Genomic DNA, 25,406 nt, shown 5'->3' with positions numbered 1-25,406 from the left:
CGTTTTATGTTTTTATTTATTTGTTTATTCGTTAACCATCTTCCTCTGTTGAGCAACTATATACATTTATTGCAATTGGTGTGCATTAGTACCCACTTCTAAATCCATTTCTGATTTAAGTTTAGTCATTTTCTATTTTTTGTCTTATCTTTATTCCTTTGTTTTTCAATTGCTGTAAAGCACTTTGAATTGCATTTGATTTGTGTGAAAGGTGCTATATAAATAAAGCTTGATCGATGTATTGATTTATTAATTGCTTGGTTGATTGGTATCCAGCCATTACCAAGGAGAAATTGTGCCTATCATTTCATACATTTCGAAAGTGTCTTGACAATTATCTTGACCCATATTTTCATATCTGATTATGCTTTAACAATACTTTGGTGCTGTTTCATATTTCATATTGTAAATTTTTGACAAAGGCTATTTTACTTTACAGTCTGTATTACAGTTTTAACTTCACCAAAGTGATAAACAATCTGAAGATCTGGCTCAGAAACTGGGAGCTTTAAATAAACTTCAGGGTCGTTGTTTTGAAAGACAAAAAAGGATGGCTTACAATTTAATTTCAATATTTGTACCCTATGGCACCCTTCTTCTTGTTCACCACTGGATGTCTCGCTGTCACAAGACATAAGAGCGAAATGAGGAGAGAAAAGATAACGACAGGCAGAGGGAAGAGGAGGGGACGGTCTGCACAGTCTTGATTACAGTGCATTGGGGAGAGAGAGAGAGAGAGAGAGAGAGAGAGAGAGAGAGAGAGAGAGAGAGAGAGAGAGAGAGAGAGAGAGAGGTGTATTCTCGGCTCAGATCGTTCATTCTCGGCCAGCCTGTTCTCCTGGAGGTGTTCCCTCTCTGCCTCAGACTGGATGTGACAGGTGATCAGGAGTCTGTCTGTCTGTGCGTCAGTCTGCTGGGCTCGAGCCGCGGATGTTCTGGGGCAGGCTTCTTCCCTCCTCGGTGAGACTGGACGGATAATCTCACCATGGCGCAGGAACCGGAGGGGAATAACCGGCTCCTGCAAGACGTGCTGACGAGACCGGGCAACGAAACGTGTGCGGACTGCGGCAACCCAGGTAAGCAGCCCCGTATGGGTTGTGATGTAGCCTATAGGTAGTGCAGCTCTGCAGTTTCACTATATCAGATGCACAGTAAGGTGGTTAAATGAGCCAGCTGGGGCTTTATAAGCCATCAAGTCTTTTTCATATCTAGATACATGAAGAGAAGAGGCCTGGCAGGACACATGTACCTGAAAACACCCCATGGGTACAAAAAAAAAGAACCCTAACTGAAGGCTCCAGACTCAGTGTGCGCTACTGACACATAAAGCACTTAAGGTTGTGGCTGTCATGGTGTGAGACTGCACAAAGACATGTCCACTAACACAGCCGGAGCTTATTACTGAAAAGAGTGTGTACCTCCTCTGTCTGTTTGCAGTGTGCATGGTCTCATCATGTTCTTCTCTGTCAGCACACACCTTACAGCTTGGTCAGTTGGCCATCTATCTATCTATCTATCTATCTATCTATCTATCTATCTATCTATCTATCTATCTATCTGTCTGTCTGTCTGTCTGTCTGTCTGTCTGTCTGTCTATCTGTCTATCTGTCTATCTGTCTGTCTTTGTAATTTGCATTTGCAGGATTATTCCCCTGAAAAAGGGCTCCATCCCTTCAAGCATTTCTCCATCCTCCCTTTCTGTCCTGTTCCCATGCTTTCCCCCCCTTTAATCCTCCTCATCCTCATCCCCCTCCTTTCTTCTCACTGAAATGGCAATAAACCAGTAAGTGGCCACAGAGGCTCCAGTACGGGATGTACGCCCAGTGATTGGAGCCCAGCCCACCCAGGATGCCTATTTATTGGCCCTGGTTACGGCTCCTTTGAGGACTGGTTGTAGCTGAGCACAGTTTGGAGCCAGTGGAGCTCACACATTACAAGATAGCTTTAACTGAGCAGCAGACACTAGAGGAGAGAAATCATTTATATAGAAATATGAATGTAAATATTAATAGGCTATATATTTTTGTTGTTGTTGTTGTTGTTGTTGTTGTATTTACATTTGAATTAATACCCTCATTACTCACTACTTTTGCTTTTCATTCAGCAGATGAATGTTCTTGTCTTTCATGAAATCTTTTGCCAAAGACAGTAAACTGTTCATGTTCTGCCTGTTGTTTGTCTAAGTGGTGTAGCCATACCTGTGTGGATTGCATCTTTATGGTTGAACATAGAACAAACGTCACTTAGATTAGGCAGCTCATTTAGTGGTGGAAATGACAGTTAAGGCCTAGTAGGATGGCGATTCTCCACCTGAGCACCATGGCCATATTTTAAGCCACGTTTGAGGTTTTTGAAATGAAGAATGATTCAAATAATTTTAAATGTTTTCTCTTTTTCCTACACACACACTTCATCACGGATGAACGGGATTTGCCCGAGAAAGCATGTCAATGTATCAAGCTGAACATTTTTTTTTTTCCAGATGAACATTATAACCCAACTTGTCTGTGCATTCAGTAACGTGTGTGCCGCTTTTATTTCTTCGTATCCTTGTAGAACTCATGTCTTTTGAATAAACATAATGTAGCAGAATGTACGCCCATGTATTCTTGACTGCTGTCATGCATTGTGAAAGTACATCTGAGATGTTAATAAAAATTACTTGAAATACTTTAAAAATGAATAATTTGACCTTCACTTACAGTAAATTAGAATAATATTTGATGAGGAGGATCTATAATTTGACTTCATTAATGAAGCCATGTACTTTGCCAACCAATGGTGGTCAGAAGCCAAGTGCACCAGCTTGGAGTTAAACACAATGTTCTCATTGACTTATCTCCAAGCTTCTTGACTTGAATACCATATGAAGCCTAAATGGCATCGCTCTTAGCAGTGCGTTGTCTGATAATGCATAACAATGCACACATAGCGGTGACTATTGCCACACATTCTTGTACACTCCTAAACTTCTAACACTCGCTGTTGTCCAATTATCATTTATCATGTGTGTTTTGAAAGCTCCATGTGCATCAAACCGAAGAGCAGCAAGGGATGGGGCGAGCGCTGTGTTTCTGTCTGATACATGTCAGAGTTGAGCAGAGAGCTCTTCAAACAGGGCCTGCCTGCAAAAAAACAACCTTTCAATCAGCTCGCTGTCTGAGTAGACTTCCAACAAGTTTGTCAGATCACAGATGACCCTGTCATCATAATGCTGTGTTGTGACCTTAGGGCTCGTTTCCATTAACACAATTTTTCCCCCTTTTAGCATTCACTGTCTCTATTTCAAGGCACTTTTCACCAGTGCTTACTGTTGCTAGGTCATAACAGCTGTCTGGTGACACTTAAGCTCCCTCTGATAGTGACTCACATTTTTTTTTTAATTTGAATTTTTTTAATACCTTAATTTTATTTTAATACCATCATTTTTTGAAGGACCCGCTAAGCTCTAATAGTATCTCAAGTCAAAGCAAGTCCTCTACTTTATATACAAAATGTACATATACTATATCCAAACCTCTAACCACTCCATGAGGTCATATCTGACAGCAGGTAAACACAGACACACAGATACACACAGATATAGACACAGGTAGCTATGTGTCTTTTGCTGCTGAAGAGAGAGCATCACCACTTATTTAAAAACATGTTTACATGAACTGTTATGAGTTAAGCGTACTTATAACCTGTCTTATCATATCTAAAAAATTCTGAAAATGACATCATTGTTTTTTCTGGGAAGGATCCCCACTCTTACTGTGCCCCCAATAAATGCTGGCTTGCATGACGCCCCTGGCTGTGAGCACAGCAACCAGAAAATAGAAGATACCATTATTGCACTTCCAGGACACTGACCATCAACCATGAATAGAATTGTTTTAAAAAAGGTGCTTCTGGTACAAAGATATGCCATTAGTTAACACATGCCCTTACATTTTATGTTTGAATTGCCTTGGATACTAATTTCACTTTCTAAATTAGACCCCCAGACCAGGAGCAGCCAGTAAGAAAGAGACGAAGGTCATACAACAAAGATGTTGCCTTCAGGCCGGCTTTGTCACGTGCAACATCACAGTTAGCCAGTTCGCATGGAAGTGATTCAGCTTTGATTTTTTTTGATCGGGCTTTATAGCATTGCAAATTGATTTGTTAGATGAACACTTGGAAGGACAGTCATGCTATTAACAAAGCTGATTTCGTAAAGCGTAATGACAGATTTTAAAATCCATGGCAAAGATCAACAGGTGTTTTGGTGTAAAAAGCAACCCTGTTAACTGGTGACTCTCAGCCGAATGCATCCCTCACAAACATCTTTAGATTGTCATTAGATATTTCTCTGATGAGGATATTACTTTATTTTAAGAAATACTAATCTAGGATGCATTCCCGAAGACTCTTTTCATGTTTGAACAGCTGTTGTAAACTTGAGGAGCTGAGATGCATTTGCGCTATCAGGCTCAAAGAAGACTATTGTGAATGAGTCATTAAGTAAAGTTAATGAAATCAAGTGAGTTTAATATTATTATGGACAGCTGGTGAAATAAAAACAAGGCGGGTACTCCACCAATCAGAAACATTCAGCATTGCAGGCCCTGCCCGCCAAAGTTCCTGGACCATTGGAAAGTACCCCCCAAATAAGGGACATTTCAAGGGTTAAATCAAGTACCCTAGAACTTGATTTAGACCCTGGTTTCTGCTGTTGAAATGTACAGTTCCTCAGAAGGTCCCTGGTTATTGGAGGAAAGTTCCTGCTGTGGAAAAGCACTTTTAGTGTAACCGTTCTGGCTTTGCTTGATGTAATCAGAAAATAATAAATGCAACACTGATGTAAGGACAACACATGTGAACAGACAGCAAGATTACAGCAACAACATCAACAGCTTTGCAGCAGCCTATGGTACCTCTTCAGGGACACAGTTCAAAAGGGGAAATTGACACAGGAGAATTTTGAACTTTTGAACTAGATAGCAAAAACAGTCCTACAGCCACTTGCAATACAATATTATAATTTGGGGAGACCAGCTATAAGTTTGATATGACATCTAAAAACTTCACATGCAACAGAGGAAAGGCTGCTGCACCTAAACAACAAACTCTGGACCCCAGGAAGGATTAATATTCTTGACAGACCAAAAATGCAGAGAAGTTTACAGAGAAGGGTTTCTATTCTTTTCTTAGACAACCAGAATACCCATCACCATACCAGGGTGACTGGATTATCAGAGCTGGAATATATCCAGCATTCATTGTGACTTTTGGATGCCCACCTATCCCTCAGTAGCTGCTGAAATTGGCTTGAGAAAGGCACTTAAGATAACTGCTAGTGGAGCTGCTTTTTGGTCAAAAGCTGAATGCATCAACTGCTTCTACCTAAACTTGCTTTCTAAAAACAGGATCATTTCATGACATTTCAGGGGTGTAGGTTGAACAGAGTAAAGAAAAAGAGAAATAGTAACCATCCATCAATCATAGTGTCACCTTTCCCCCTCCTCTGCTACGGCATTCCCAAGCTTTTAGTTCACATCTTACTATAGTAAAGATATGAATTATTGATTTGTGTACTACCTCCTCTTCCTAGATGGAAACAGGATCTAATCTCAGTGGCTTTGTCAGAAAAGCATGTCTGATTGTGATTAATTACAGCTCAAAACACCAAACAAACAGGTTTAATCTGTGCGTGAGTGTGAGCTTAATTCAGGAAGGACATGAGGAGGGTATGAGTAGAATATATCAGGTAATTTAATCATGTCATGTAAAGTGGGTTTGAACCATGTTAACCTTGTTAATACATTAACCCACAGTAACATTATCTGTGAACAAATTCAGTTAGATGTATCAAGGGTAAAACGTGTAGTTCTCAATCAAAAAGCAAAGAAGTTATTAAGTCTGCATTTTATCACATACATGCCTCTATCTAACATGGAAATCCAGGCTGACATCTGGTGACCTGTATGCCCTCCCTCACCCCTGTCTTATCTTCCATCATAGACACAGCATAAACTGGGCAAAGGGGAAGTCTGCTCTAATTGGTCTGAAACCACACAAAGTAGTACTGGGCACACACTGCTTGTGGATTTTTATGCTCAGTCATTCTTACTCTGCCCTTCCTTACCTTTGCTTTTTTTCCTGTTTTCCTCCTGCCGGTGTGCTCAGATGAGACTGTAAGAGGCTGAGCTGGGAGCTTATACAGCAGGCTTTCTCTTTAGCTCAGCAGCACAAATGTTCTGCCCTTTGTTAAGGACGACCAAACACGTTACTCTCTCTAGAGAGGAGCCACTGCAGTCCTCTGAGGTGTGAGGAAGGTGTTGGTAGAATTGCAGAAACTATAACTGCTGGAGCTGGGGCAGGGGGGAGTTAGGGTTATACATTTCCTTTGTACAATGATTATACAAAGGTAAGGTAGAGTGAATGAAACACAATCTAAAGTCCAAGTCGAAACACAATCTATTAAAGCTTCTGTCAATGCACCTTGAACTAAATATTTGTTTTTAATCCATGCATAGTGCTGTCGTATTACTGAACTTTGTTGTACCAGATTGTGCAGACCTAGCAAAAAACTTGTAACACACACACACACACTGTCACACACAAGACTTGTGGTGTCCAGATTTCTCTGTAAACGTTTGTTGCTTGCATTTGAGACTTTCAGAATCCTAAGTAGTGCCAGGGGCCTAATTAACGTTGACCACAGAAATAAAGCAAACATTCAAACACTGGTCAATCCAGTAGATTACATGTAAACCATTTATAAAGTTAATTAAGGAACGTGCCTGTGCTGATGTCAGCAATGACAAAAGGCTTGACCAAATGAAGTGGTAGTGCAGGCTGGTTTTGTTCTGTTCTGAGAAAATACACCAAAGTTCTGATTGTTATTTCTTTGTTGTTGAACAAAACAGCACACTACATGAATAAGAAGATATCTCCCGTTCTTGTAGAGATTTATGTGCCTGACAGTGGAGTGGGCTTCCACTGAGGCGTAGGAGGATAAAAGAAGGTGGTTATAATGAATGTACTGTACAACTGTATGAAAATAACTACAGCTTGTAGTTAACAGCTACTCAGGGTAAAATAGTAATTTTGTAGTCTTCATTTAAGCATGCTGAGATCATAGAGACACAACATAATAAATGCAATGCACTCTGAAGTCTGATTATTTTGAATTAGTGAGCACTGACTTTTTCTTTTTGAAAAATCTGTGTCAGGATGCAAAATTCAATGATAGACACTTAAAGAATCATGCATAATGTACCAGTGCAGGACTGCTCACCTTATAGAGGACAGTCTTCAGTAGCTATAAGCTGTGTTCAGCGTAAGGTCAAAGTTGTTGGTGTTTCCTGCATCCCAGTTGTGTGTTGGATGCTAAGATGTGGGAAATAAACCACACACACATCTGGTAAGCACTCATTCCCACTTACCTTCACTTGTGCTCAGTTGTAATTTCTGCACATCAAATTAAAGGAGGCAAACTCAAAGAGAAACTGCTTCATTGGTTGTTCTCACTGACACTGAACAACACTTACCGTCCAAAACAGCTATATCATTTACCAGGTCCTCACCAACAGCACCAAATAACCATTATCCTCCATCTATCTTCATGGTGGGCATAGTAAACCACAGACACAGACACAGTTCAGCAAACTCTAGTGTGTATGGTATCACAATTATTGCAAATATATACAGCCCTGGGACTGCCATTGTATAAATTCTCATTCATTCTTGCATCTGGCTTGCAGCAACCCCACAGGCACTCCTTTCTTCAACCTTCTGAGGTAGTATCACAAACTGTTGTTTTTCCACAACTCCTGCAAAACGAACCTTTTTTCTCAATGAATCCTTGGAGACTGAACGGATGTAAAGCAACTCTCTGCCTCTCAAACACGGCTCTTAACTTGCCTGTTTATGCACCGTTAGGAGACAACACTACAACAGGAGTTTCCCATCTCCTACAGTTCATCTGTTGTCCACAACACTTGGTTGAAAAACATCTTCTACGCGCTGTGCGACCTCTGTGCACGTCTCCTCTTTTGCATGTGTGTAGTAAAGTCATGTGGTCAATGTATTCTTAGTGACAGCTGTCTGCTTCTCTGCTAGGCCTGGCTCAGACAGTGATGACATCATCCCTGGTTGGCTGGTTGTGTGTTGTAGTTTCAGCAGGTTTGTGTGTAGTGTTACATACTACAGGGGAAAAGGATATGTAACAGATAGAAATAGGGAGAGGTTTGAGTCCTTTACCCTGAATCATGTCCAGTGCTTTGTGCTTTGTCACAGTTCTCTAAGATTAAAAGATGAATTGACATTTTCAGAAATGTTGCAGACTTCTATTTGGGTAAAATGGATCAACTCAAAAGAGATTATCATGGATGTCAGTAAGACTCTCTGGGGATCCTGTGAGCTCACATCATCTCTCAGCCTTTTAAGAACCAACACTCTTACTCTTGTCCCTCCTCACTATGCTTTCTTCCCTGACGCTCCTCCATCATCTTCACATTTCTGAACCTGTCCTCTGCTGCTCTGTGGCGTCTCCATCTAGGCTTTCTCTGGCCTCGAGAGAGCACAGAAATGCAAGAACAGTATTTTGGTTTTGCCCTTTCCCCGCCTCTCTCCCTCTCAACTGGCTCACTCATTATTCCCTTAAGTACCGCACACTGGGGCATGCATGTGTGTATTCACATGTCTGTGGTGCACCATGCTGAGGGCCTCCTTGTGTGGAAATGGCAGCTTCATAGAGGGTGAGATGGAGAGAGACTGTGGTGAGGATGTGGAGCTTTGAGATGCTTGTGACCATACATGCACTATGTAGCTTAAAACATGTGCTAATACGATACTATTAGAAATAGACCAGTACAGTACACTGACATGGGCGATTTTAAGTTTGTTATCAAAATGAATCATTTCAAAGGTTACCAAGATGTGTGTATTATGTGACGTTCACCATCTTGGTTTGCATCATAGACTGTATAATAAATGGACGTAGTCTCCTTCACATCACCCATCTGTTTCTGAAGCTGAGTTTTGAAGCCCATTGTTGGCGGGTGCGTTATTGGAAATACTGACCTCAACCTAATTTCTGTAGAGCCAGTGTGAGTTACAGAGGTGGGCCTTTAGCCTCTTTGCAAACAGCTACAGGGTCCCTGCCTCAATGAAGTCAGCCATTCCCTTATTTAGGCAAAACGTGTAAGTTTAATATCTTTACGTTACGCTGACTTTAGAGGAGATGGCTTTCAGGAACCATAGCAAACAACAATTGCTGAATAAAGAATCAGCAAAGTGATATAATTTCACCCTGAAGGACATTTCCATCCATGATACCCAACAGTCTTTGAGATATTACAGGACAGACCCAATAGATAGATATTTGTGTGCCCTGTTTTTGTGCAGGCTTTTCAAGGTAGTCCATAACTACAGGAAATTGTTAGAATAACTAAAATGCAGCTTCACAAAAGCTAAAATAGCAAACTTCTTTCCTTGTGTTATAAATCTTTGTGTGTTCTGAATGTTGTCAGTCATTTGAAAGTTTTCCTGAAAGAAAACCGAAGGATGGATCTAAACCAGAGTATAAACTTGTATTCAGTTAGTCTCTAAAGCTCTTACTGAATAATTGATCTCTCTGGAGCTCTGCCAGCAGGCATTTTCTGAGAAACAAACAAACCTTGGAAAGTGAAATCTATACTTTGTTGATTTTGTTTGTGGGTTCCTGCAGGTGTGACAACAAAAGAGAAATGTGGGCAGCTGGTTTGACACTGGATTGTTATGATCATTTTAATATACAGAATAAACTGACATTACTTGAGATCTTTTAACCTCAAGTAAAAGTGTGTGTTTAATCCTGCGCTGTCCGTGGTGCTGATCTAATGTTGATGCTGTTTGGCGGACTAAGATTTGTGAATTATGACTTTCTTTTTTCTAGTTCAAAGACTGGCAGAATACAGTAACACTAAGACAAATCTCTTCCCTGTTATCTAAAGAGACTAGAAAGTAGTGTAGTGTAGTAGTAGTGTTTCCACTCCAGACAAGTAGGTTTATGTTTAACCATCTTTTACTCTCAGCTAGGGGTCAACTGTATATTTTTGTTCAGATGTCGATGTGAAATCATGAGGGAACCAACTATTTATTGCAGCCAGTTCCAACATCATTTATACAGCATCTTGAGCAAGAAGTAGAACAAAGTCATACATTCTATATTTATTTCCTCAATGGCTTTTCATGTGATTGATTGATCCAAAAAACTATTACACAGAGTCATGTTTCAGTCTTTAGATGAAAGAAACAACTGTCACGGTTTCCCATGGTAAAAAAGAGACACCAATCCAAGTGTTCAAAAGCAATTGATATTTCATCTTTGTGCCAGTGAACAGTTATATACGCCTCATATATTTCATGCTCTGTAAAGGACTCAGTTTGCATGGCTGCCTGCTAAGCTTTATATTTAACATTCAGATTATTTCTACCTTGAGAGTGACGGTCCGGTCTGGATTTCATCTCTTCCTTTCCATATTTGACATTACTTCTCACTACACTCTACCACTCGCCCTGGCACACTGTGACTTCATTTGCATTGATAAACTTAAAGTATATGTGATTCAGTGACATGAATGTGTCCTTGCTTTACACCAACAAATGCTGCTGCTGTGTCACACTGTGGAGAGAAAAGCTTCCATGTTGTCTCTTTTCCAATGTTTTCCAAGTCTAGCTGGTGAGAGTTGCTTATTTCTCTCTTGCTGAAATAAAAATGTGTGTTTAGTCACATGTTCATGTTGGTAGTGAGCAGAATGTGATCTGGGTTAAAGAGTGTGGTGCTGGATTTGTGTCCCAGGCCACCTATACACGACGCACGCATGTTACCTCTAAACAGCGAAAACATCAACACTTAAAGCCTGAATCTAGAGCTGGTGTTCTCTTTGCCTCTGTCTCCACCAGCCTTTCCCCCTTCATCCTCATGTTCTCCTGAGCTTGGAGCCATCTTCATTTCCTCTCTCAACTCATTTTCTATCAAAACGTACGCCCTATTCCTTTAATTCCTCCTGCTCCCACTCTCTTTTGTCTCCTCCTTTCTTCTGCAGAGCCGGACTGGGCATCGCTGACTTTAGGTGTGTTCGTTTGCCAGGCCTGCTCACTCCTTCACCGGAGCATTCCCCACATCAGCCGAGTCAAGTCTATTCAGGAAACATGGGATGCCAGTGATGTAGAGGTAGGGCAATAGCAGTACGCATATAGATTTAAACACATAAACTAAACACTCCTGCAGATATTTAGTGTGTGCATTTTCAGATTTTGCTTTCTATTTTACTGCACAAGCTTACCTGTGTTTGTTAGATTACATCATTAACACAAACAGTGGCCTTCTGCTCTCTTTGTGGGCAACTTTTAAAGAGCCAGTGTGATAAAAAGTAGATTTCACACTCACTCTGCAGTAAGTAATGCTGTAAAAACAGAAGGAGATAAGAGAACAAACATGGAAGTGTCAGTATTTTAGTAATATTTAGCAAATATTACCTCTGCCAAGATGCTATGAAACAAGTGCTTTATTCGAGTGGGTGGTGGAGGAGAAGTGACAGACATGGAGATGGAGGAGAGAACATTATACATCACCTCATTAAACTCTCGGCAAGAAACCAAACTAAGAACATTTCAGTAAGATTTAAAAATGCAGAACAGTTCTGTTAAGATCCAATATGTCTGCATGAATGGTTCTGAAATTATGAATATAGTATGATATTCATATGTTGGCAAACTAAAGCAGTGTACCAGTAAGTATGCACATTAAGGGATGTGTCAATGTCAACAAGGTAGGGGAACCTGCTGATTTGAAGGTAATGTGATGGATTGTTTGCTGTCACCTACTGTAGATGCATTTCTTATTCTTTAGCTCTATTGAGTAGTTAATATTTTGCACAAAGAAACCATAGATCTAGTTGACATAGCTTGTTATAGCCTATGTCACTATGTTTGCCTCCATTCATCTGTAATCATTTTACAGGAGATCCTTTTCAATTCTGCTCTATAAAAGTCACCTGTGGCTAGGCCTGACCTCTGACCTCTGACCTCCCTTTGGAAGGAGATCATTTCCACATAGTGATCAATATGATAACAAACTACTAATGAGACTAATGAACATTTTTCTACCATGTACTGTGTGTAAAAAGATGCTGAGCTAACTTGTGTCCCCTTCAAACATACCCTCTGAAAAACATATTTCCAAGAAATATGAGTTCAGTGCCGCACAGAGCACATCTTATGGGGCTTTCATTTGTAAGGCTAGTCAAAATGTGTTTCAAGTTGTCCCTTGGATGAATCACGCCAGTGCTTAACACCATCACTAGGTGACAAAGAGGACTATGTGGGAGGTTAACTGATATGAGTCATGAGGAGAAGCAGGAGGTGTGGGAGGACAATGATTAGGGTCTAATGGGGACACCCTTAAGAGGAGAATGGGGAGGTGACATAATTATATAACACTGCATACTCTTACACTGATGTATTTACAGTGAGCTGAGACCTGTTGTGATACCTCTACAAATCAACTCTAGGTTCGACAAAGAAGCAAAGAAGACACGATTATCAAAGCTTACAAAAAGACAAAAGTTGTTTTGCTTATCTGCACAGAAGTAATGTGGTTGATACTCTCAGTAAGTTGGACTCTCTCACTGCTCTCACTTTGGATCCTGGCTCGCCATCAACTGGATCACCTAGCTTCAGGAACAATCTCAGACTAAACTGCACATCACAGGGAAATATCTCTCATTACTTATTGTACAATATTTTTAAATCACTGTCAGTGAACCAAATTCTCTCTATATAACGGAATCTTAACTCTATTTGCCTCTTAAAATGAATCCACTGTTTATAACATTTATAGTTTACTCTTTTACATGTGAATCAATTATTTCACATTTTAAATGAAAAAGGTTTATAGTCTGTGAATGATATTCCATTAATTTTCCTCCCTCTATCCAAAATTGGGTCCCAGGGGCAGTAGTCTAAGCAAAATCGACCCAGACATCCCTCTCCCCAGCAACGTTTTCCATCTCATCCCGTGGAATCCAGAGGCGTTCCCTGGCCAGATGGGATATGTAGTCCCCCCACTGTGTTCTGGGTCTGCCCCGAGGCCTCTGTCCAGGTGGGCGTTCCCGGAATGCCTCCAAAGGGAGGATTCCAGGAGGCATACTTATCAAATGCCCGAACCACCTCAGCTGCCTCCTTTGTGAATGGTATTAATAACCACAGTAAAACTAATTTCTCTTTTAAATGACAAAACTTTCTTTGTGCCAAAGAAAAGGAAAACAAAATGGACTTATGCTGTGTTACTCTAATCCTAACCCTTCTATATTTGCCCGTGGACTTTATACCTAATCCTAACCCTCGAGTCTGATTACAATCTATTGCCCTCCCAAACCCTTGCCCTAACCCTAACCACTCAGGGTTTGTGCCTAACACTAACCTTTGATATTGGTCAGTGGACTTTATACTAACCCTAACTCAACCCCTGGCAGTCTATCCCCCGGCCCTCAGTCTTTCCCTAACTCCAACCACTCAGGCTTAGTGCCTAACCCTAACCCTTGGTATCAGTATGTGGACTATGTGCCTAAACCTACCCTTTGGGGCTGATTACAATCTATGGCCTTGCCAACGGTCTTGCCTTAACCCTACTCTGGCTTAATACCTAACCCTAAATGCTATTTAGTTGTTAATATTGTTGCAAACTTGTGTTAGATATAGCAAGTAACTCATTGGAGATTCAATGATATCCAAATCAAAAACAGTGACATCCAAAAGAAAAACAATCTTCTGATTAACAATCCAGGAAAGAAAATAATGTATTTGTTGTGGTTCGTGTACATGGACACTATTGTAGTGTGTTCTCACTCAGACACACAGAGATGAGACTGCAGGTCATTGTAGAGCCTTTTATTGGCGGGCATAGCAACAACAACAGACATAAGCCAATGAGCCCTGATCGCCTGATCATAATAGACTAACATAGCTGACCTCCATGAAAATATATCACATTCCCCCTTTTCAGGACTGGGACATAGACTAAGGATCCAGTCACATTCATTTTCACTTCACCTTCATTTGAACTTTTGATGCTTAAAACATATTAACAAACCAGTTTCATCAAGGCTTAAATTTACAAACTCAATGAGTTCAATCAAATGTCAAGTTGAATTTAAAACAACAGCAAAGAAGATAAAAAAAAACAGTCGTTTTTCCTTTCCTTTTGTTTTCTTACCGTTGGTTTTTGTTTTTTTATTTTTTGTAAATGTATTTAAAATGTATCTTCAGTAAACATCTGCCCTGACCTCACAAACCATTAATTGTCCACAACACAGTCTCTGTACCTGGCAGGGTGTCTGATTGTTCTGCAACATCTTGTATAGCACGTTGGAGAGTTGTCAGTGCTCACTGCTGGTGGAGCTATTGGTGGAAAGTGGGCTGATCTGAGTGTCTGAGGACACATCTCCTCTGACTGTTTGACAGGGTCAGTGTCTCTGCAAAGACTTAGATGTGCCTCCCTTAGATCACACCCATTTCGTATAAGCTATGTTCAGGCAGCAGATGTGTCACATGTTGAGCTCTGCGACCTGCTGTATTTGTTGCAGCGATTTTACCTTTATCTAAAAAAAAACATTGTGCAGCATTTTTTGTAAAGCGTCACAGAGAGCAAGAGGGATGTGTTGAGGAATTCAGCAAGCTGGACAGGAGTCAGAGATCATTCATTGATGGAATACATAACAGAGAGAATGAGGGCAAAAGGTAGAAAAACCTCAATACAGTGATACCAGTTACATACCAATCTCACAGCGATGCAGGGCCTTATTGTCGACTTCTGTCATAATTCAGATTTTCTGTGTTTTAGAAAATTTGTTGCTGTTGTATTTCAATTAAATTGTTGTCTCCCACTAAAGTTGTGTTGTCACCATTCTCTCAGTCCTTATTTTTAAATTAAAATAATATGGGTATTTGCTATGAAAGTATTTTATTTTAAAATTCAAATTGTATAACTTACATAAAGAACAAGAAGTTAATTATCCTTTTATTTCATATGTTTTTACATCATACTTTCTGCAAAGTTGAGAAAAACCCAACTGACTACAACGATGACACAGCAGCTGGGAGAAGATTCACTCAAAATAGTTATGGCTGATATGTCAAATCACAAAAATAACTTTCACAGTATTTCATCTCTTCACTGTGGCTGGTAAACAACTGAAATATGTTCTTTGAAACTGACAGAATACATATAGAATGGAAACAAGTACAATACAGTTATAAGATGGCCAGGTGGTGTTGTCCTTTTTTCTCTTTCAGTTAGTGGCTGCTCTCGGCAACACCGCTGCCAAAGCCAAATATGAGCAGAAGGTCCCTGCTTTCTACTACAGACCAACACACACAGACTGCAAGTAAGTACTCGTTTCTTCAGTTGCAATCTTGAATCATGCAATGTGACAATACCTGGATGGGCCATCCAGGTACCGTGCCAAACATTTCTGCACTTTTATTTCTAATCTGTATAAGATCAATGTCCACAAATCAATGATTAGACAATTTCCTGTCACTCTCAGCCCCTTTGTGATCACCTGCAGTGCCTGTCACATGCTCTGCAGGTGATCAGAGGGAAAAGAGGTCCTTTAATACATTCCTGCATTGCAGTGCAGTGACTGCGATGCAACCTCGTATGCTAAATAGGAACCTGCTCATGCTGCTGTTTTAAAAGTCATGTGCAGCTAGTTGCTGCCGGTGTAATTCTGCACTACAGTAGTGTTGGATTGTTACAAGAAGATACACCATTAACAAGCCCTGTCCACATGTGGATCACCTGTTGTGATAACATAATATTAATTTCAAAATGAGTGTTGTGTGTTTTGGGTGTCTATAAAATGTACAGTTGCTGAATCTCATTGCTCGTTGCTGAATTAATAGATAGATAGTAAGATAGATAAAGGAATGTATTGAAATATGTTCAACAGTCTAGTCACAACTCTTTGTGTCTTTAGTGATGATCAATAGGGGGGGGTGTAGTGTGAGACATTTCCCAACCTTGAAGAGAGCTGGCTTTACTGGCCAGAGATCGTCTTCATGTAAATGTTATTGGTAAACAATGTTGCCATGTGTAGCATACTTACACACGTGCAATGAGAAGCAAAGGCCAACCAAAAAGCTGCAAAAACGACAGTATTTTGTCACTTAATTTATTTTCACGGTTATTTTTTTTTGTGAACTGATGTCACCTGTGTAACATTGTAAGAGAGTATGTTGCCCAACTGTAACATATCTTTCCATTGTTTATTTTGAGGTTAGGTTCTGGCCACCTCTTTTATGCAGCCCAGATTAAATTGTTCTTTAATTTGATTTGATCCAATTAAATTGAGGATGTAACACTTTTTGTTTTCTTGGCTTCTTTGCGTTTGTCTATCCATTTTCTTTTTATGGCTCCCCTTTACAACAGAATTAGATTGAAATATAGTCAGAAGCTGAGGAAGCTCAAAGAAGATTAAAGTGTCTCTCTGTGTATTTGTGCAGTTGTGTCCGGTTGTGCTCGCTCACCTGTCTCCCATGAGAACCTCAAGGTTTAGTGTTAGAGATTATTGTCAACAGAGGGCTTTATACAAAGAAAGATCCTCCAGGATTACAACATTACACTCCTTAATGTAAAAAAAACAATTGTGTCACAGAAAAGTAGTGCATAGAAAAACTCAAATTTAATGCAGAATAAAGGATAATAACAGATTTGAGCCTGACGGAGGACTGGAAGGTTGAGGGAGGTAAAGAAGGAAGAAGGAAAAGAGAGAGTGCTGGCATGATGTGCCTACAGTTGCCATTTTGTTCTCACACTGAAGAAGAACATCTAAAACAGAGATGACTACCTTTATTTGCAGCTTTTTAAAAAACGGTGTGGAAACAAAAGCAATAATCATGACTTTAACTGCGCTCCAGTGGGATAGATGTCTGAAAGGGTTGCCTAACATGAGCTCAGAGGCTTTTCCAATATTCATTTTAGCCAGGGTCAAATAAAAACACCAAATGTTTTGTTTGCTCTTTCCAGTGAGTAATAAGTTTGACTGTAAACAGGAAGCAGGTGAAAATTTTCATTTGAAAACACCACTTACACGTACACAGGACAAGATCAGCAAAGCGATAAGGTACTTCACTTGGTCACCAAAATAAACAAAAATTGAATGTTCGTCACAGGGGCTTTAAACTTTAAATGACCTTTTGCACACTTTTTCTTTTATGTATACATTATCAAAACTTATATATATACTCTGCTTATAAAGACGTAGCCCTAAGTGTGTGACTGTGTGTATGAAGTCCTTTCCCGATGAGTAGGCACTTTGTACCGCAGCTTCTGCCATCGCTATATAAACGTGTGCGAATAGAGGAATATATATATATACTTGTATTTAAAAGTGTTTTGAGGACCTAGAAGAATAGAATGATGTCATAGGAGCATACACTATCATTTGAAAGATATTGCCAACCATGTTATCCTGCCATCAATCCCTATTTATAATCATTGTAGTATTGGATTGATTAAATCTCCTTTCTCTGATTTTTTTCTGCATAGCAACGAGACTTACTTTTTTAGAAAATAAAACATTTATATAATAGTATATGTGTGAGAAGATGAGGTTTGTTTGTGCTAGTGTATCTAATGTGAAAGCAAACTGTTTGTGTTTTTTCTTGCCTCCAGGCTGCTGAGAGAGCAATGGATCAGAGCCAAGTACGAGAGGAATGAGTTTGAGTTTATCGAGAAACAGGAGCCTTACTCTGCAGGTACGTGCCTGCTACAATGTTTGTACTCGTTTTGCCAAAGTGCTTACCCAGGATAATTTTCTTTGTTCTGAGGTTCATTGTCCTCACGGTATATGTTCTTGATTCATTCATTTATTGTTTGAATGAAAAGATGACAATGTAATCATCAGTCATCAAGACAGTCTTTGTGTGTGTGTGTGTTTCTTTGGTTGATTTTGTTTGGAGGACTAGTGGATGAAAGTTGTACGTGGGGTTTGTGGGTCTACCAGTATACATTTATCATCTTGTTGAAATCAGAGCTTTCTGATAGGCTTGTAGTGACCTCATCCATTTATTGCTCCAGTGTAGGACCTCTCATGAACACACACACACACACACACACACACACACATGGTGTAATAATAGGAGTCATTCTTACATGTATCTGAACATGCTCTCCATCTTTTATTGTAACGACTGCATCCCATCTGCTTCGTGTTTGTGTGTGTTTGTCATTCGTAACCTGAGATTGACGAGTGGCGGTAACATGGCCTCCACAGCAGCCAATGTCAATATTGATCTAGTATGCAAAGAATGGGAGGAAGAAAAGAGTGTCGGGCAAGAAGGACAAGGGTGGGGATCAGGGAGGAGGGGGGGTATTGATCGATGAGGTAATGCTAGTGTAGGTGAATGTTTCATGTTAGAAAGTCAAAGCCACAGTGACAACCACACACATGCATACACGAAGATTATATGGAAAGCGTGCAGAGGACGAGTAGACAGAGAAGAAGAAATCAATGAAAGTGGAATAATGAAATGATGTGGGAAAAAAGGAGCTGTAGGTAAATAAAGTGTATGCCAATACAAGAAATGAGTCATATGAGGGATACAACTATTACCAATGGAATAAGCACCAATGTAAGAGTACCCCTGAGCTCTAGGGAGCATTTTGATATATCATATTATCTTTCCACTACCTTTAAATTAAGTTTTGGACTCAGGTGCAGCATCTTTGTGGGGGGGGGGGGGGGGGGGGGGGACAAGAAGAAATTGAGCCACCAATCAGCAAACCAAGACAACAGCTAGCTAGAGAACATAGCCCTGCACTTAACAGCTTGAGAGCTGGATATTTTCCCTGGGAGTTGGGGCAGCCAAAAAAAGAGCTCAAAAAGAGTCTGAATTTGGAACTGGGACAAAGCAGGTGGTCAGAGACACATGGTTAGATAAATGCTAATGCTATCTGCTGGAAGAATAAACAATTTGTGGTTTGCTGACATGATGACTTGTTTAGGTTATATCTAGTAGTAATTAGAAACAGGCTTTATCATTTATTTATTACATATACAAATGAGAAATCTGTCTTCCAATTTCTTTCATGTGGTTTTTCATAATGTAATTCTACTTATTCTACAGTTTTAACTCATTATGAAGCATCTCTGATAAGTTTAAAGGTCTGAAATTAGAACAAGTTCCTTCAGTGAGATAAGACCTGATTTGTTTTTGCCATCTTCCTCTCAAAAATAGATTCAGAATGGATAGAAATCACTTCACTGTGCGACCAGAATAGAAGAAGATATTGTTTTACCACAAGAGACTGAGTAAGAGGAAATGCTCCTTGGCGTATAAAAAATCAAATCTCTTAGTGCTGTCTCATGCTGTATTTTCCTCTCACCTCTGTCCGTCTTTGTTCTTCACATTCTCAGCTCCCTGTCTCTTTTCCATCATCATGTTTTCAGTGTGATGTCAAATGATCTTTGGTTTCCTCTCAACTGGAATATCTGTTTTTATCAACAAGTTTCAACATGTCATCATCACCATTATCAATCCCTTCCATGTTAAATCTCTTATCTGCTTTGACTGATTCGTCAGCCTTACCACCACACCGTGTTTTTTCACTGTGCAGGATACAGAGAGGGGTTTCTATGGAAACGAGGAAGAGACAATGGTCAGTTTCTCAGCCGAAAGTTCATCCTATCTGAGAGAGAGGGAGCGCTGAAATACTTCAATAAGCAGGATGTAAGTGAGATGATACAGCTTTTTACAGATTCAACAGGGTGTGTACAGCAGCAACATTTCACTTTGGTAAAAGCCAGTCTTACCCAGAAATCGAAGACTTTACGTTTCCTATTTGTTGTTTATGTCTTCCTCTACAAAAGGCAAGGGATCCAAAAGCAGTGATGAAGATTGAAACCCTCAATGCCACTTTCCAACCAGCCAAGATTGGCAACCCCTGTGGTCTGCAAATCACCTATCTGAAAGACAACAGCACAAGGAACATATTTGTCTACCACAGCGATGCTAAGGTAAAGCTTAAGGTGTCATATTTTTGCAAACATATTTCCACTCATTACACACAGTATACCTTTGAAACATCTATTAAGCATTTTTCTCAGACCTGGTTCTTGCATGTCAAGCCTTGGATTACAGTAATACTTGGCACTAATACAGGCTTAGTAGTATGCATGCAGTCTACTTTCACAAACACCCTTGGAGTTGAAATGTTCATTTAATGATACATTTCCTTAAGGCTTTTCCTGAAGCACTTCTTTTTTGTAGCATTTGTTTGACTACAGTAACTACACGTCAGTCAGAAATATTTGAACAGTGACATATTTTAGCTCACAATGAGTATTAGGATACTCTCTTCTTTGGTATTTGTATCCATACTAAATGGAAGGAATAGGAATTATGTTGCTGCAAGGAGCCTGTGGGAAAAATAGAGCTTCAATTTCTGCAGCTTGAGCCAGTATGGATATAGATAACCTCAAACAGATCTTAAAATTGAGAGAAAGTGTCAAACTCAGATATTCAGTATCTTCTCACCATAGTCCCAAGCTTGGATGTATTGTTGTATTTACCCAAAATTCACAGGATCCCACCCTGCATGAGGTGAGGGGCTAAACTTCATTTAGATGTATTTTTTTAATATCCATTTTGTCCTTTTATCTACAACAGAGCATAGTATATTGCTTCGCCTTTTGGGGTTGCACCCAGTACAGCCCTGACAAATCCTGCAATAATGTATTTTGATATCAATGATATGAATGTAGGAAAATATATATTCTGGTCCTATACACAGAGTACCCACTCATTTGAGAGTTAGTTAGTTTTGTTTCTGTTTGTTTATATTTATATTGGAAATGGGTGGATGGATGGATGGATGGATGGATGGATGGATGGATGGATGGATGGATGGATGGATGGATGGATGGATGGATGGATGGACGGATGGATAGATGGATGGATGGATGTGTAAAAGGGTGACCTTATGTCAGGAATCATTTAAATCTTGGTAAAATATTATGAATTATTACAAAATCTACTCTCCCTACTTATTAAATGTAATACTTGCCTGTAGAAACATCACACATTATGGATGTTCAGCCAAAAGTTTCATGTGTGCTTCTTCTGTGTGTGTTTGTAAGAAAGCAAAAACGAATGAGACTTATAATTGAGAGAGAGAGTAAAGAAAAACAAAGGGACATGTTTCAGGAAAAACAACCTTAAAGAGAAGAGAGGGAAAGATATACATTGCCATTCTGAATCCTAAGACAGAAACAGCACTGCACCCTCTGCTGGCTAACTTGTGTTGCTGTGACTGATAGAGTTCATCAGGTTCGTTCAGTGTCCCCATCACTGAAGTTATCAACAGCACTGCAGTATCCATACAGTGTTGAAGCCTTCCATCTCCCCTTTGACAGAATATACCTTCACATCAAAATGACATCCACACAGGACTTGTTGCCACTGAGAGTCGTTTGTTTGTGTCTTTCAGGAAATGGTTGACTGGTTCAATTCTATCAGAGCAGCCAGGTTCCACTACTTACAGGTGGCATTCCCTGGAGCAAGTGATGAGGAGGTAAGGGTGACTAATCATATCTTTTACAGCTGAATATGGTTAGAAAATATTTTACCACATCTGAACCTAGAATGGGACACGGACAAATACTCAAATGTTAGTTAAATTAAATCTGTCCTAAGACAGATAAGAGGGTTCGAGTTTGAATATCGCTTTAAAACAAAAAAGAAGATCCTACCTTAGCTTTTGATAATTATTATTTTGAAATAACATTACCATAAAGACATGTTTGTAATGCAAAAACCCAATTTCATGTGATACCATTTCCTGTCTTGTAGCTGGTGCCCAAACTGACTCGGAACTTCATGAAGGAAGGCTTCATGGAGAAAACGGGGCCAAAGGTTTGTGCTGGTTACAACAAATTTATCTTGCCACTGTAGATAAAACAATTGTATGCAGGTCAAGCATTAAATAAAGGTTTCCTTTTAGCCTTATTACCACATAAAATAACAATGCATTTCCACTGTTTCCAGCATTGGTTGACTCTTTTGCCTTCCACAGCACACAGAGGGCTTCAAGAAGAGGTGGTTCACTATGGATGACAGAAGACTTATGTATTTTAAAGATCCTCTGGTAAGAAGAGAACTACACCCTTAGATCTTTCCTGTTGTTCTGATCTATCACTTCAATGGTAAAGTGATCCCTCATGCTTTGTCTGTGTTTCCCAGGATGCCTATGCACGTGGTGAGGTGTTCATTGGCAGTAAGGAGAACAGCTACACTGTGTTGTCAGGCTTGCCCCCATCTACACAGGGCTGCCATTGGAACCACGGCATCACCATCGTCACGCCTGATAGGAAATTTCTGTTTGCTTGCGAGACAGAAGCTGAGCAACGGGATTGGATATCTGCCTTTCAGAGGGTCATTAATCGACCAATGAGGCCCCAGGAATATGCAGGTAGGAAAATGTCAAAATATTTAAATACTGTAGTGATTAATTCGCATCACAATTATTCTTGTGTAAAATAAATATATAACGACTAGCATAAAACAGAAATGTATAAAGAAGTAGAGAATAATGCACACCTATTTGTATACAGTTTATATAGTTCAACAACAAAGGAAAATGGTTCATAAATAAATAAATACATAAATAAAATATTTGAGGTAATAAAAAAGGTCAAGACAAATATCTAAGAAAAATTAAAAATGAATTGTTGAATAATAAAAAATCAAGAATTAAAAATCAATAAAATAATAAATGTTAAAAGAAATATAAATTGACATTAAAACAGTGAATTTTATATGAAGGTGGAAAACCTTACATAAAAGCCTGGCTAAATAGATGGGTCTTTAATGTACTTTTAAAAGGCTCCTCTCCTGTGGCAGGAAATGTAACTAAGCCCATTGTACAAGAAACTCAATCCACATAACCAATTACACCATCATGTTATCTTAGCATTTTTTAATTCTCCAGACGCTGCATTTATTCTGTTTTAAGACAGTATCAAAGGCAGGATTTTATATTGGATATCTTTTCTCTTTTCATCTCTTATCTTTGGTCTGTTTTTTCCTCTGATTTTGTTTTGTTTCTTTTATTCTAGTGTTGTTGTTTTTTCGCTTTTTTTTTACTTGTTTTATTCCTCCTCATTATACTTGGTCTACCTTTTTTTAATTAAAATGAATGTATCATTATTGTGTTCCTCACATTTCTCTTTTTTTATGTTTTATTTTATTTTACTTTAATCTTCTCTTCATTTTTAATTGTAAAGCACTTTATAACCCTGTTTTGGAGTGCTATATCAATAAAGTTTATTTATATTAATATTATCATGTTTTTAGAGTCCTAAAATATTCCTCTGGTTTTCACAGAGACAGTTGAGTCCCATTCATAGTGACTGAGCGACAACCAAAATTGTCTCATGCATCACTGAAGCAGAAATCTGTCCTGAAAATGAAAGACACAAACTGTTTATAATTACATTTCAAGGATACACTATACAATATTACTTTCTATGACAAACAATAACAAAAAACTCTTCACATGGTACCCGTTGTTTTTATATCATCTTAATTGGCATGTGCTTGAAGTTATATATGGAGGAAATGAAGGGGAAGCAAACGATACAAATCCATGCAAATTAACATAAAACCATAAAACCACTTTGACTTTCAATAAGAAAACTTAAGTCATAGAAAATTTGGGAATAGATTAGTTTTTCACTTGCCTGTTCCTTTGTATAACATAACCTTGTGTGTGTCTTTGCAGTGGAGGCCCATTTCAAACACAAGCCTTGAAGTCTTCAGTCGGCCCCAACTCAGCTGGTCCGGCCCAGTCTCATTCAGAACAGAGCCAATCCCAACATGTGACAGCAGATGAAGGCAGGAGGTGGAAGGGTGGGGTTGATGTACAGGACAAAGGCTTTGGGATGAGCTGAGATGAGTGAAGATGATGATGAAAAAAGGATTAAGACAAGGAAGGACACAGGTCTATCTGTGTATAGAAAACTTAAACTTGAAACTAAGACTTTGGGCCAGCCGTGAGACAAAACACTGATCAGAGGCCAAAGGGCAGATGATGTCATTACTACTGCGCCTACCAACCTTGTGCTATACATTATCATACTTCTTTTCTTCCATGTGCCATGTAGACCTTTTCCCTGCAACAACCCCACCCTCACTCCATCCCGCTGCCCTACCTGTAACTGCTACCTGTAACCTGATGTAATTATGTAATCTAGAGTCATTTCACTGGTTGCTGAACAAAGACAATGCAATGTTAATTTATTGAATGTACAGTTTTGATGACAGTGGCTTACTGTGTGTGTGGACTTGTGATGTTTTTGTTGAGGACGCTGTGAGGTTGACCCTCTGGCACTGAAACCCTGTTAAACCTGAACCTACAAAGTGCAGTTAACAACAAATATGCATAAAAACAGACAACTCTCAGTGATTACCGCCGCTGTTAACGTAGCCCGAGGTGGCTAATCTGCATCCAGACAGGGTCTTTTTAAAACCTCATTTAGACAGCTGTCCCTTATTTATTTGTACTGTTGAACATACTGAGTCTTAGACGACGGATTCAGTTGCTGATTCAAAGGATTGTAATGTGATAGATTGTAAGTTGTATAACACATCTACAGCTGTTTGGTTTTTCTTTTGCATCTTGTTTAAAAGACACATCGTTGTGTTTACCCTTAAACTGCAGTTATGGGTTGTTTCATTATGAAAACACAACTTAAAATGAATACAGATTAACTTAAAAACCTGTAGTATTGTTTGGTTTGTGCTTGGTGTAGAAGACAAGCAATCTGTGTCATCTTTAGGACCATGTGCCATTTCAATATGATCTTTTTCAAGTCAAGGATCAAAGGATCGTTCTGGTTTACTACTATCTTTGGCTTATTGCTGGACTTTATGTCATTCTGATCAGTAATAATAAACAGTTTGTTTGAATTATTATTTTTTTAATCTAAATGCACCACATCACAGCATTCATCATTACAAGAAATGCACTCTACACTAGTTTTTAGCCAGCATTGTGGTTTATTCCATGTGTTGTATGATAACATTAATAGATCCCAGCGTTTCATTTGGTAAAAATATAGAACAACCATGTTAAATAATAATAATAATAATAATAAGAAGAAGAAGAAGAAGAAGAAGAAGAAGAAGAAGAAGAAGAAGAATTATTATTATTATTATTGTTATTATTATTATTATTGTTGTGCTTTTTGTATTATTATTAGTATTAGTATTTGCATTATTATTACCATTGTTATTATTATTTTTACTGTTATAATTATCATTACAATTATAATGAAATGTATGTATCTAGCACTTATCAAACCCTAAGTTAAAAAGTGCTACATTAT

General features: G+C 39.1%; 1 protein-coding gene across 1 annotated transcript; it reads left to right on the top strand.

The window, feature by feature from the left end:
- The first annotated feature begins 774 nt into the window (after positions 1 to 774).
- LOC117829644 (arf-GAP with dual PH domain-containing protein 1-like) lies at positions 775 to 24,987 on the top strand. Its single transcript, XM_034707243.1, has 11 exons — positions 775 to 1,076; positions 11,061 to 11,188; positions 15,310 to 15,401; positions 17,693 to 17,775; positions 19,637 to 19,749; positions 19,890 to 20,036; positions 21,509 to 21,592; positions 21,871 to 21,933; positions 22,094 to 22,165; positions 22,261 to 22,489; positions 23,801 to 24,987. The coding sequence occupies exons 1-11, from the start codon at positions 986 to 988 to the stop codon at positions 23,827 to 23,829; spliced, it is 1,131 nt and encodes a 376-aa protein (XP_034563134.1). The 5' UTR covers positions 775 to 985; the 3' UTR covers positions 23,830 to 24,987.
- Positions 24,988 to 25,406: the final 419 nt, after the last annotated feature.

The sequence above is a fragment of the Notolabrus celidotus genome, chromosome 18, assembly GCF_009762535.1.
Source record: "Notolabrus celidotus isolate fNotCel1 chromosome 18, fNotCel1.pri, whole genome shotgun sequence".
NCBI classification, from domain to species: Eukaryota; Metazoa; Chordata; class Actinopteri; order Labriformes; family Labridae; genus Notolabrus; species Notolabrus celidotus.
This window is presented reverse-complemented; position numbering and strand designations above follow the sequence as displayed.

Bases quoted from the DNA above. Each gene is read 5' to 3' on its own strand.
- LOC117829644 (XM_034707243.1), top strand. From the start codon at position 986: ATGGCGCAGGAACCGGAGGGGAATAACCGGCTCCTGCAAGACGTGCTG. The intron at 11,189-15,309 runs GTAGGGCAATAG...TTTCTCTTTCAG, and splicing joins GGGATGCCAGTGATGTAGAG to TTAGTGGCTGCTCTCGGCAA. The intron at 19,750-19,889 runs GTAAGTGAGATG...CCTCTACAAAAG, and splicing joins AATACTTCAATAAGCAGGAT to GCAAGGGATCCAAAAGCAGT.